The following is a 13,998-nucleotide window of genomic DNA, read 5'->3' on the forward strand; positions in this document are numbered from 1 at the left end:
CTACTCTCTCACAGTTCTGGAGGCCAGAAGTCTACAATCCCAAGGTGCCAGCACGGCTGTGCTCCCTCCTAAGGCTTTAGGAATCTTTTCTTGCTCTTTCCGGGTTTTGGTGGTGTTTCTTGGCTTGTGGCAGCATCACTCCAAGCTCTCTGCCTTTGTCTTCACATAGCGTCTTCTGTGTGTGTGTCTGTGTCAGAACTCCCTCTGACTTTCTCTTCTGAGGATACCTGCCACTAGATTTAGGGCCTACTCTAAATCCAGGATAATCTTTATATATGTGTGTGTGTATATATATTTATTTATTTATTTATTTATTTATTTATTTTTGTCTGTGTTGGGTCTTCGTTGCTGTGCACGGGCTTTCTCTAGTTGCGGCGAGCGGGGGGCTACTCTTCGTTGTGGTGCGCGGGCTTCTAGGGCGCACGGGCTTCAGTAGTTGTGGCGCGAGGGCTCAGTAGTTGTGGCGCACAGGCTTAGTTGCTCCCCAGCATGTGGGATCTTCCCGGACTGGGGCACGAACCCGTGTCCCCTGCATTGGCAGGTGGATTCTCAACCACTGTGCCACCAGGGAAGTCCCCAGGATAATCTTGAGATTCTTAACTTGATTACATCTGCAAAAACCCTTTTCCAAACAGGATCACATTAACAGATTCGAGGGGCTTAGGGCCACCATTCGCTATAGACCTCTAGCTATTATCTGGTTGTTTCCTGAAGGCCACACAGCGAGAAAGGGTCGCGTTGGGGAGTAGACCCTGCTGGCTGGCTCTGAGGGGACCCTAGGTCAGGTCTTCACCACCCAGACGCTATGAGACAGGCCCCTGCGCTTAAGAAATCTACATCTGGGTGGGAAGAGGCTTTGCGTGTTGGTTACGAATGAGTCTAGCTGATCTGGGTGACCTTGGGCAAATTATGTGACCACTCTTGTGTTTCATACGGAAAGTGTGCCATGCGGAAAATGGGAATCATATTAAGAATAACAAGGACCTCAAAAGATTGCTGCGGTGGGGGATCCAATGAGAGGATCAAATGAGAGGGGGAGATCAGCAAGATCCCAGGACCCTGATCCTATAGCCTCTGCCAGTAACCACCGCACTCCATGCTTCCCCCTGTAGGACCCCTCCAAATATTTGAATCAGAGCCTCTGAATGGAAAAAGAACAGTGTGTGGAGGGGGGCTTCTGTTCAGGTCCCCAGAAACCAGGGTGAGGAAGAGGAGGAAGCCATAGCTGACTTTAGGGTTTTGAGCTTGGTTCACTGGGAGCATGAAGTCGCCAATAACAACGTGGAAACAGCAAGAAGCTGGTTTGGGGGTGGGGAGGTGGGAGATGGACAGGGAATAAATTGTCTTGAGCTTGGAGGCCAGGGGGATATCTGGGTAGATCTGATTGGCAGGCGTTGGACTTAGAAGGTGACCTTTAAAAGCTACACAGAGCTTACGAGTGGAGGAAAGAACTGAACATGTTTGGGAAGTTCAAGTGCTGTCAGAGATTAAGCCTTTTGCCGGCGCGGGGGAGGGGGTCGAGGGCAGAGGGCAAACCAGGAAAGGGAAAATGAACGTTGTGTTCACACGCATTGGTTCGTGGTCACAGCGCTCCATTTTCCTGCCGGCAAAGTGGGCGCCGCTTTTTTCTCCCCAAGCTGTTACTCACGTTGCATTAGATCATGCATGGGAAATTGCTGCAGAGACTGTGCATCAAACGGTAGCAAGGGGCACCAGGTGTGGGCCTCAGCCACGTCTCCCCAGATCCTGAGCACGACAGGAGAGGCACGAGGGCACCCTTCCTACCTCTGGGTTGTGGCTGAGGAAGTAGTAACTGCTCGTTCACCAGCTTTGAAGTGGCCTTGATGGTGGACTCTATTCAAGGTCACCAAATGAACCATATAATAAAAACTGGAATTTCTCCATTCCCTGGCGAGGGGTGGAACCTTTCCCCACGGTTTTTGTCTTTTGGAAGAACAAGCAGAGCACTTCTCTCACGAGCCTTGTGGAGACCTTCTGCTGCACCACCCTCATCCCTGGGCGCCAGCGCCCACGAGTCCCCCTGGCCCTCCCGCTTGTGTGATTGCAGGACGGACGGGGGGTCGGTCACTCAACGTTGCCATGACGACCAAGGAAGAGGCCAGCTCTGACTTCAGCTCTTAGTTTCAGGGAAACTAAGTGACAGACTCTTTTGTTTTCTTTCTTGGGGAAGGGGTGCCCCACCACCTTCCCGTTGGCGTGGAAACCTTTCATTCCCACTGGGTGAGGTGGTCAAATGGGGAGATTAATTTATTTGAATGGGCATCTGGAGAGACCACTGTGAACGGAGAAAGCATCAGGACGCAGTGGTTCTGGCCGTTATGACACGATAAGCACCCTGCTCCTCGGGGAGGGGCGGTGGGTGGGCACCGTGGCCTCTAGACCCCAGTCTGCGCGTCTCCAAATCGCTGGAATTTTTCCACTGCCTTGTATCGAGGACCAGTGATTTGTCTGGCATTCTACGAGCTTCTTTGTATTCGGTATTACACTTAGCGCTCACTACAAGCCTGTGCGTTGGTGTTATTGTCACGTTTTGCAAATGAGGAAACTGATGCTCAGAGAGGTTAAGTACCTTCCCCAAGGTCACTCAGCTGGCAAGGGACCGCGTTGGAGCTCAAACCAGACCTGCTTGCTGCATAGTCCCTACAACTCTTGCCATCCTGCCGCCCCGCCTTAACCTTGTACTTGAACGTACACGATCTCTCCGGAGTCTCTAGAGCCATCCGGGAGACATCATCTAAAAAACGTACCACGATAACGAAACGTTTAATACTTCAGTGAGAAACGCCACTGTAAACTGTCTGGATGCCTGCTTGGGGAATTAGGCAATGCCAAGATAAATTAAATACTTTAATGGATTTTGACAACAACTCTATGTTAGGGAAATTCAGGTTGCATAAGGAAAAAAGTTAGACTTTCTCTCTGGACCTGATTTCTAATACGCATGCCCAATTTGTTAGCCACATTTTGTAAAATCTAATTTTGTTAGGACCAAAGTTCTTGGAGGAAAAAAGTGTTGTGGGTTGGAGGAGGCAGTTAAATCTTCTTGGAGGAGGCTGGGCTTGCTCTGACCCCATGTGCATGATTTTTGAGGGGGGTGTTCGATAAATACACGTTGAATGAATGATAACCGTTACCATTGCTATCTCTCTTACTAAGCTCTGGCCAGGATGCTAGCCCCTTGTTTTATGTCCTCCTGTTGAATCCCTCCATACCCCTGCGATCGGGCTTCTATTGTCCATCTCCATTTTACAGAACAGAAATGGAGGCTAAGCGATAGAGCCATTTTCCCAAAGCCATACCCTTAGTAAGGAGTGGAACCAGGACAACTATTATTCTTTTTTAAAAAAATTACCAAATATTCTTCCTTCCATCGTTCCTTCCTTCCTCCCTCCCTTCCTTTCTTCCTTCCTTCCTTCTTTCTTTCTGTAGTTGTGGCATGTGGGCTCAGTAGTTGTGGCTCGCGGGCTGTAGAGCACAGGCTCAGTAGTTCTGGCACACGGGGTTAGTTGCTCCACGGCATGTGGGATCTTCCCAGACCAGGGCTCAAACCCATGTCCCCTGCATCGGCAGGCAGATTCTTAACCACTGTGCCACCAGGGAAGTCCTGACTGTTATTCTTATTACCATAAATTATTATTGTATTATTACCCTAAAAATGGCTTTAGAGAACCTTAAGCTGAAAATGACACCCAGAGGTCACCCTGCCCATTTTCTTGTCTCCAGGCAAAATTACAGCAAATTCTTCATGTTATTTGTCTTAAAGAATACCGTTCTTACACAGTCATTTATCAGTGTGTCTTTTGTCTGTCTGTTTTTTGCATCACCTATTAGATGTAGAGTACTATAACGGGAACAAACATGGATTCTATCTTTGGCAGACTCACGGTCTCTGGAAGAAAGAAGGCGCAGACTTAAATAGCCATAATATAAGTTCAGAAGATGACACATTTCACAAGAGAGGTGCAAATGAAGTGCTGTGGGAAATCCAGAAGAGAGTATTTTGGGTAGGAGGGATCAGGGAAGGCTCAGGGCCAGCTGGCATTTGAAGTGAGCTTTGCAGGATGAGCAGGATTTGGGCCTGGCTATCAGTGAGAATGGGTGAGTGGAACACAAGCATCCAGGCACAGGGGCCTCCACGCGCTCCTGAAGCATCTCCACGTGTAACTGAGATCGCCCAGGGATACTGTGTAGGGCAGGACGCGGGTCAAGGGCAGAGGCTCAGCAGACCGTCGACCACGAAGGGTCCTCAGAGGAAGAAAAGCAGAGGATGGAAAAACACCAGGAGAATGCAGGGGCATAGAATGAGAGTTTCAGAAAGAGGGTGGCTGACTGCATCTGATGCTATGAAGAAGCCGAATTAGGGGAAGATCAAGGAGGTCCGTGGCAACGAGGGGGTCGGTGGTAACCTTTGAGAGAGCAGTGTGTTCGGGGCAGCAAAAACAGAAGCCAGCCACTCACCCTGAGGCCAGGAGGGGATCAGCACAGAGTGACTTTCTCTAGGTCGTGCCCCGCCTGGGGAGGGCTGTGATTACAGTCTCCTAGCGGAGGGCCAGCAGAGAACCCCCGCCCACCCACCCCGGGCACTGGCCAACCTCATGCTGGAAGCCTGGAAAAAACGAACTCTTGTGAGTCAGACAGACCCAGATCACCGTGTAGGGGGTGTGTGACCTTGAGTACGTACTTTATTTTACCTGAGCTCAGCTTCGTCTGATGGACAACAAGAGCTATCACTTCTTGAGTGCTTACGGCATGCTGGGTACAGTTCTAAGTGCTCTACATATTTTAGCCCATTTAATCGTCACAACAGTGCTATGATGTAGGTAGAATTATCGTCCCCATTATACAGATGAAGACACCAAGGCACGAGCAGATTAAGACACTTTCCCAAGGTCATCAGCTAGTTATGGACAGGGCAAGGATTCCAACCCAAGCACGGCTCTGGGATATATGTTAGTATCTCCACCTTAAGGTCTCAATGTGGCTTACGCAGGATAATCAGTACACGGGAGAGCTCCTAGCCCAGAGGAGGCTCAATAAGAATTACTCCTGGGCTTCCCTGGTGGTGCAGTGGTTGAGAATCCGCCTGCCGATGCAGGGGACACGGGTTCGTGCCCCGGTCCGGGAGGATCCCACGTGCCGCGGAGCGGCTGGGCCCGTGAGCCATGGCCGCTGAGCCTGCGCGTCCGGAGCCTGTGCTCCGCAACGGGAGAGGCCACAACAGTGAGAGGCTCGCATACCACAAAAAAAAAAAAAAAAAAAAAAAAAGAATTACTCCCTTTCCCTGACCCACTGCAAATTCAAAGTCAGGCAGCCTGGCCTGAGAGAGGCCTGGGGGATCAGCCTCATGTGTCCTCACTCACATTGGTGAAAATCTCATGCAGAATGACACACCTTGCAAAGTCGGGTGCAAATGCCACAAGCCCCCGGGACAGAGTGGAGTGGGAATTGTTTTGCATTCAACACCCATGCAGCGGGGATTGGCCAGCTGCCGCCCTGCCAATCAGTGACAAGTGAAATTCACGAAGCAAGCAGATTTCATCCGAAATCTGGAGGAAGGAGTATATTTGACCAGGATATGCCTACTGAATCCCTGAATAAGGGTTCACTGGGTGCACAGTATACAAAAGGGAATTAGGATTACCATAGAAAAGGAACTGGGGTTTGGATGAAATTGAATGCCAAAAAGAATTACAGTCTAGGCAAAGGATGACTTCTCTGCATGGGTTTCCCCACTTATTGTCTGGATTCATGCAGCCCTATACTTTGGTGCAGAACTGTGTTTAAGCATTAAAACGCTTTTTGTTGCAGATAGGCTCTGAGTGTGTAATTAAAAGGATCCCTTCATTAGCAGAACTATACAACGCAAGCTCAAGTTGGCCTTTTCTGCTAATTTTGGAGGTGGTAAAACAGAGGCTAATACAACCAGTAATTACAACCGTCACACAGGCAGTGCCTTGCTGTCGCTACTAGGAAATCTTTGTTCTCCCCAAGTGTAGACAGTCTATTCCCAGTAACTGGGAGAGAAAAAGTGGAAGAAAGCTTCATTCTGGCAACCAGAAGGAGGGCTGTGGCAGTGTAGGGGTTAAAAATGTGACCTCTGGAGTTAGGCCACTGGATTCCAGTCCCAGTCTCATCACTTAGGCAGCTGACTTAACTTCTCAAAGCTTCAGCATCCTCAGAGGTCAACTGGATTCAATCATTGTGTCTAATTGATAGAATGGACATAGGACCTCACTGAAACGATGACTATATATTCACTACCAATTATTCTGAACAGTGCCAGGAAGTGTGTAGGGGTTATAGTCATAAACAAGCAAGAGAGGTGTCACCCTTCCAGGCTTCCAGTCCAGTGAGAGAAACAGGCATCAAACAGACAATTGCACAAATACAAATAACCATATAGGTATAATTGTGACCATGACTCTGAAGAAAAAATAATGGTGATGGCAATGATGACGACATACAAATCCTGGAATGTTATATAGAAAAGCATGGTTAATTTAACTCTAGAAGCTATGGGAAGCTTTTTGAAAAAGGTGATACAGGATCTCAGATTTGAAGGACGAGTGTTTTTCAAGTGGATGCTTTGGGAAAGAACATTTATAAAAAAGAGGGAGGAATGTGGAATGTCGACAACAAGGCATGCAAAGCAGGCAGCGACCAGACCCGCTGGGCCCCGAGCTCTCTGGCCGAGGGTGAGGCCCTGTCCAGCGGGCCTCGGGCAGCCCGTGCAGGCCAGGCTTGTCATTTGAAAACCATTCCTCCAGGATCCAGCGGAAAGCTAAGCACGAGCCCAGTCATCCACAGAAAGACAGCAGCCAGCTACTTAGTGGGTTTAAACAGGGCCTCTGCAGCCCTTCGGGCAAAAAGCTTTCTCCTCCACGCCGGCCAGCGCGGTCGGATACGTCTGAAGCTGCTCATTCAGAATCAGAATTTTGGCCACTCTGGTGTTTTAGCTCAATAGTGGTGTCGTTTTTTTTTTTTTCTTTCTTTCTTTCTTTTTTCAAGGTTCTGAACAGGAAGTCAGAACTGGGCCTGCCTTTGCTACCATCTTTCACTTGATGCCTCCCCTCAGGCAAGTGACTTTGCTTTGACTTCCCAATATGATTTCAAAAGGAAAATGAGACGAGATGATCGCTAGGGCCCTTTCTACTCCTCTGTTTAACTTTTGCTTTATGTGGGGCGCAGCAAATATCACTCTCTGTGCATGATTCTGTGACAGTAATCCTCAGCAGAGAACCAGAGTATCAGATAAGGGTCAGTTATCCAGCGAGGCCCGAGAAAATGAGACTCACTTATTTAGGGGATTTATTTAGGTTCGGACAAGAGGGTAGGTGCAGTCTGACCCCAGGCGGCCTGCCGTGAGGTTCCCCAGGCGGCCTACACGCAGTCAAAGGGGCAAGAGAACAGTACAGTGTCTAGTCACGTGGGGTGGGGGTGGGGCAGAATGCCAAAAAGTGGTTAAAGAAACCCTGTAGGGCTTCCCTGGTGGCGCAGTGGTTGAGAGTCTGCCTGCCGATGCAGGGGACACGGGTTCGTGCCCCAGTCCGGGAAGATCCCACGTGCCACGGAGCGGCCGGGCCCGTGAGCCATGGCCACTGAGCATGCGCGTCCGGAGCCTGTGCTCCACAATGGGAGAGGCCCGTGTACCGCAAAAAAAAAAAAAAAAAAAGAAACCTTGTATTCTCCTGAGCTCCCAGAGGTGTATGCCGATCTCTCCCACTGAAGCTGGGAACAAGACAGTGAGCCCCTCGAGATGATGACACATGGGAGATAAAGATGCTGGTGATTATAACCAAAGTGGCTCGCAGGAACTGGGGCACCGTTCTAAGCACCACGTATCCATTTCCTCTGTAATTACATCAGTCCTATAGTTTAGGTACCATTATTATTCCCATTTTATGTGAGAGGATACGGAAGCTTTGAGGTTATATGACTTGCCTGAGGTCACCCAGCTCAAGAATACAGAGCTGGGATTCCAGCGGGGACTCCCGCATACCCCCAGAGCCCACACCCGGGTTCCCCAGGCCGGCGCCTGTGGGGAGGAGCTGTCTGGCAGCATCTCCTCCCACCCTCCCCGGCCGGAGTGACAGTACATTTCACTGTCTCTTACTGCCGGGGCCCAGAGACAAAGAAGGCAAGAGGGACCAGGGCGAAGATACTCACTCTGGGCAGAGGGGCAGAGCAGAGAGAGCCCTGTTGGAAAAGAATCCCTTTGGGAGGTCTTTGTAAACTGAGCTGTCAGTTCGTTCATCTGGAAAATGAGAGGGCTGGGCCAGATGACCCCTAAAGGCACTTCCAGCCGGAAATGGTCTGAGTTCTGGGTCTGTGGGAAAGGGGGCATTAGACTAGGTCTGTATGTTTGTTCTTTTTTTTTTTTTTTCTATTTTTTTTTGCGGTACGCAGACCTGTCACTGCCGTGGCCTCTCCCTTTGCGGAGCACAGGCTCTGGACGCGCAGGCTCAGCGGCCACAGCTCACGGGCCCAGCCGCTCCCCTGCACATGGGATCTTCCCAGACCAGGGCACGAACCCATGTCCCCTGCATCGGCAGGCGGACTCTCAACCACTGCGCCACCAGGGAAGCCCCTGTATGTTTGTTCTTGTGTTAATTCTTTGCCTGGCCCGATGGGTAGATGCTCGTGCGGCATACCCAGCCTGGTGGCTCCGGAAATCCATCCCAGGAGGGGGCAGAGACCTAGTCTGCTGCTGTTGCCACTGGGGGGCCTCTGTTAATTCCCACACATGCGACACATAGTGCATCAGTGATCATGTGGGCCTGAAACTGTAAAACAGAGATTGATTTGTTGGGCAGTCGAAATGGAACAGCCCCGTCCAGATATGCAATGATTGTCACACTGAGGTCAGTTACAACTCCCCCCCGACCCAGCAGAATCATCTGGATGCTCTACACATAGGCTATGTTTTTGATCCTAAAGAATGCAACAGTTTTGTGCTGGGCTTAGACTAAGTGCCCTCCCAACCGCTCTCCCTAGTAAGCTGAGACTTCTCTCCCATTGAAAGGGAGGAAAAAATGAGTTCAGAGAAGTTTCGTAACTACACTGAGTTGTAACATGATGGAGTGGAAAGGGCCTGGACTTTGAATTCAAGCAGATCCTTGTTCAGATCCTCACTCAGCCATTTAATAGCTGAGTGACCTTTGGAAAGTAGCTTAACCTCTCTGAAGCTCATTTCTCAGCAGCAAAATGGAGCCACTTATTACACCTAATTCATAAGGATCATTGCCAGGGTCAAATGAGATGTTACGAGTAACCGACCTGACTCTCCGATATTTGATGCCCGATAACTCCTCATGTATGCAAGAAGCCATAGTGCAGTGGTTAGAAACAAGGACACTGGCACCTGCCTGCCTGGCTCTCTATCCTGGGTCTACAACCCATTAGTTTGTATCTTTGTGCCTTGGTTTCCACATCTGTAAAATGGGAATAATGGTAATGCCTGCTTTGTAGGGTTTTATCAAGACTAAATGTTTTAAGATGGCAGTTCCTGGCACATAATCAATATCATCGCCATTGTGTTTTGTTGTTGATGTGACACTGTGCTATGGAGGAAAGTGATTGAGGGAGGTGGAAGCGGCCAGGTGAGCATTCATAGGAACAACTGCACGAAGGGGAGCCAGTGGGAATAGACCCGGCATGGATCTAGGTCTCACAGGTACTAGAGCATCAGCCAGACCCCTCATTAAATCCCTTTCTTCATCACTTTGGAAACACATGTCTCACCCGTCTATCGCCTTCTCTTCAAACAGTATAGCGTTGCCATCCAGCAAGTGGGGCCCCTGTGATGGAAGAGATTTATCAGATGACAGAGCCGGGCTACATGGTAGCTATGTTTATTTTTAATGACTTCATCCTCCGGCTCTTTTTATATTAGCCGCTGGGCTAATTTAAGGGACTTCTTTGGTGCATTGTTGGCTGTTTCTTCCGGAATGCCAATGTGCCTCTGAAACCCCCAAGGGGCTGAGGTGGGGACATGTCTTGGCCAAACGGTGGGGAAAGAAGCCTGCCTACCTCCCTCCACTGGCCGGGGCCGTCCTGCTGCTCACCAGGCTCTCCTGTGAAGCCACAGGATTGCCCGGGAACATGATCCAGGGCCTTCGCTCCCTTTCTATCCCCCGTGATCAAGCAGTTGCCAGATCCATCTTCTTTCACCTAGACCAGTGATTCTTGGACTTCAGCCCGCCTCAGGATCCCCCGCAGGGCTCGCTAAGGCAGAGCTTCTGAGACCACGGGTCTGGGGTCGGGCCAAGAGTGTGCTTCTCTAACAAGGACTCAGGCAAGGCTGATGCTGCTGGACCAGGGACCACGCTTTCAGAATCCCTGAGCTTGAGTGTTCTAATAGCTTCCTAACACCGTCCACTCCCCGCTCGATTCAGGATACACACTGCTGGCGGATTCATTCATCTTCTCTGAACTTCTGATTTTGCCCCTCCTTTCCCCCAGATCTACCACAAAGTTGCACCTCCTACACTGCCACATCCAAGCTCCCTGTCTGACACTCAAGATCCTATAAGACCCAGACCCAAGCTGGCTTCCTGGTCACGTTCCTACCTGCTCCCCTTCGTGTACACGACTAAGACCCAGCAAGCCGACCTACTTCCATACGCTCCAGGTCGCGTCTCCGGATGCTCGCCGGGCCACGCCCACCTGGCTCAGTCATTGTTTGTGGATGGGTCTAGTCTGTCCCCCACCGGGTCACGTGCTTCTGGGTAGCTGGGTCTGTGTCTACCTCACCTGTGTAGCCCAGGCCCCTGGGACAGGTAAGTGCTTGAGAAATGGGTCATGAACGAATAAATCATTGAAGGGACGCTTCACTAAAAATGGTAATTATTTGTCTGAGAGAATTCAAGCACCTTCTCTGAAACTGGAACTTGCTGTATCTACCTTCCCATTTTGTTAACTCCCAAGAATATATACATATATAGTTTGTACATCAGAAGAAAAGTCTTTGCTTTGATTTAAATCAAATTAGCACAAGAGGGCTTCCCTGGGCGCGCAGTGGTTGAGAGTCCGCCTGCCGATGCAGGGGACACGGGTTCGTGCCCCGGTCCGGGAAGATCCCACGTGCCGCGGAGCGGCTGGGCCCGTGAGCCATGGCCGCTGAGACTGCGCATCCGGAGCCTGTGCTCCGCAACGGGAGAGGCCACAGCAGTGAGAGGTCTGCGTACGGAAGAAGAAAAAAAAAAAAAAAAAAAAAAAAAAATTAGCACAAGAGCTACATAGTGAGCTAAGCCTGGGGTGTGTAGTGAGACAGTCTGGAGTACAAATTCTGATGCCACCATTGATTTGTGACATTGGGCAAGTATTAAGGTTCTCTGGGCCTCAGGTTCCTAATTTGCAAAGTGGGACTAGTTTCTACCTACCTTGTAGAATTGTTTTGAGAAACCAGTGAGATCATATATAGGTAGTAAGCTGCTTGACACAGAATGGGTCCCTGATAGATAGTAGTGATTTTTAACAGTAGGCTTTCCAGGCAAAATAGTGGTAGGTGGTTTTTCACAAGAGTTTTAATAAAACAAAATTCCATTTTGTTTGAAAGACAATAATAGATAAAACATTCCAGGATTCTTTCCCTTATTTTAATGAATCAAGGACACACCAAATTCAATTTTTTAAAAAATACCCCAAAGGACCCCAAGTAAGCTTGATTTATATTTTCTTTACCAGTCACTTCTATTTCATAAGTCTGACTTTTCCATTAAAATGCTATTAAGTAAAAACAGGATTTTACAGTATTTGTGATAACTTGGATCTCGGTGTGATAATTGGAATTATCTCTAGAAGAATAACCATTTCTCCTTGTTTTATGTCCTCTTATATATCAGCTATATCTTTACTGCCTTCTTCCAGTTGAATAAAACCACTTCTGCCTGAATTTGTGGTTTTGAGTCCATGAAAATATCTGTGGCTTTGAGGGCCCTTTTCATCCTGAGGTTATTAATCGGGATTCAGGAAGGAAGGGGAATGGTAGTCATCTGGTAAGAAATGTGAGAGGCTGTCACGGAGAAGAGAAGACAAACCCATCCTGTGAGGCTCTGAGGGTGGGTTGGGATGTGGGCTATGGACACCGGAGGGAGAACAGCCTCTGATGTGCCATCCAGAAAACCTTCCCAGCCTGAGAGGTGCCCGGGAGGCGGTGAGGTCCCCCTCATCAGGTAACCCAAGCTACGGCCACACCCTTGGATGATCTGCCAGCCAGATGCCCCACAGGTGCTAATGTCCTATCTACCTGGGAGTCATTTCTTCTCTAAAATGACATCATTATGAAAAGGTTAGGAACTAGATAGAGGTGGTGGTTACACAACATTGTGCATTGCATGCTTTAAAATGGTTCAAATGGTGACTTTTACGTTACGTACATTAGACCACAATAAAAGAAAATAGACGGCATCGTTGGACAGAATGATCTCCAAGGCTGCTGCTAGCTGTTAACATGTTATGTTTCTGGGAGGGGGCACGTTGCTTAGGGGACTGGCTCCCAGACTCTATTTAGTCAAAGACGAGCCAGGTAGACAATATCTGACTGACAGGGAATGGCCAATGAAATTATGGTTCAGGCATCATATGGGATGTTATATGTCCATGCGAGATTGTGCTCGTGAAAACATACTTAACGCCACGGGAAGACACTTACGATATAATGTAAAGTGTAAGAAAAAAGGATTTAAACTACCCATGATGTGATCCTAACTTATAAACATAGATAAAAAAACAAAACAGGAGTAGTGTTTATCCCTGAATTGTGGGATTACAAATGATTCTGATTCCTTTATACAGTTCTCAAAATGCTTACAAAGGCCATGAATTACTATTATAATTTTTTAAAAACTATTTAAAATAAAAAAACAGTCCTTTGGATTTGGTAACCCCCAATGTGAACCATGATGTGCTTTAGAACAATGGGGCAGCAAGATGGAAACAGGCCTGTTAGGAGAACTGACGTGTAATTCCAGCTCAGCCAGGGCAAAGAGCTGCTTCACCTTGTTGCGCCTCGGTGTCTCCATCTGGAAGAGGGGTATAAAAATAACAGTGTACTGCACATGTTTTGTGAAGAGCAAATGAGATCATGAAAGTGGGACGGTTCTGTTGATTGAAGAGTTCTCAGCCTTTTTCTTTGTCATGGAGTGTATTCAAACTGTATATTTCCAAATCTTTCCTTTAACAGAAACTTAATGAGTGCTTTTAAAGTTAGTGATTGCCACTATCCAGGAGTTTAAGAGCCAATTTCCAGTAACAGTGCTGCTTTTTTTCTCATCTTTCTTCCTATAACCTTAATGTGAAAACATTTTATTTCACCTGAAGTGTAACCACCTGACTTTTATTTACAGTCTTAAATTCAAGGAGGTGATGATAAAACCAGTTTAGCTGAAGGGAAGTTGCACCCACTCCATCCCACTCCCCCCTGGGAATGCGGTGCTTCTCCGGAGGAATAAGGTCCCTCCTCTTTGTAGGAGGGAGCATTTGTTTCCCCAGAACCATCCACATTGTTGAACTTTGGAAGAGGTTTTCCTTTGCGCTTCTCTGGTTCTGCCTGTCCTCGCTTTGAGATCCACTTAGAAGGAACCATGAACAGAACTTACAGGACCTTTTATTCACACAAGGGGGTTTCTCTCTCTTGGAGGCTGGCTCCTTGGACCAGCATAAAGAAAAGACCATTTTGGCAGGGCCGGCAAGTATGGTGTTTGTCTCGAAGAACCTCTTTCCCATTTAAACGAGCTTATGGGGTGGGTACAAAGCATCATAACCTTAATGTTTTATTTGAAGCTTACCTTGCTGTTAAAAGCAAACTTTCCCAATTCAACAAATTCAATGAGACATTTCCGAAGAACCTAATCCGTGCCGGGTCCTATAGAAATCGAGTTGAATAAGATGTGGTCCTTGCCTTCAATGGGCTCACAAAACAGTGAGAGGGATAGGCGTGTATACAAATGCAGCACACTTGATGAGAGGGGTGGGGCA

The 13,998-nt window shown here is 48.4% G+C and overlaps 1 protein-coding gene across 8 annotated transcripts in view; it reads left to right on the forward strand.

Annotated features, from left to right (window-relative positions):
- The window catches only part of TTLL11 (tubulin tyrosine ligase like 11), a 261,701-nt gene that overhangs the window by 184,802 nt on the left and 62,901 nt on the right, over window positions 1–13,998 (forward strand). Inside the window, exon 2 of one of the 8 annotated variants that reach the window (XM_067040802.1) lies at window positions 7,030–7,096. The exons of the other annotated variants lie outside the window; for them this stretch is intronic. Within the exon in view, the coding sequence (XP_066896903.1) occupies window positions 7,083–7,096 (14 nt within the window). The 5' untranslated portion in view covers window positions 7,030–7,082. The remainder of the gene's footprint in view (window positions 1–7,029; window positions 7,097–13,998) is intronic. 8 annotated transcript variants of the gene reach the window in all.

The sequence above is a fragment of the Kogia breviceps genome, chromosome 8 (assembly GCF_026419965.1).
Source record: "Kogia breviceps isolate mKogBre1 chromosome 8, mKogBre1 haplotype 1, whole genome shotgun sequence".
Lineage (NCBI taxonomy): Eukaryota > Metazoa > Chordata > Mammalia > Artiodactyla > Physeteridae > Kogia > Kogia breviceps.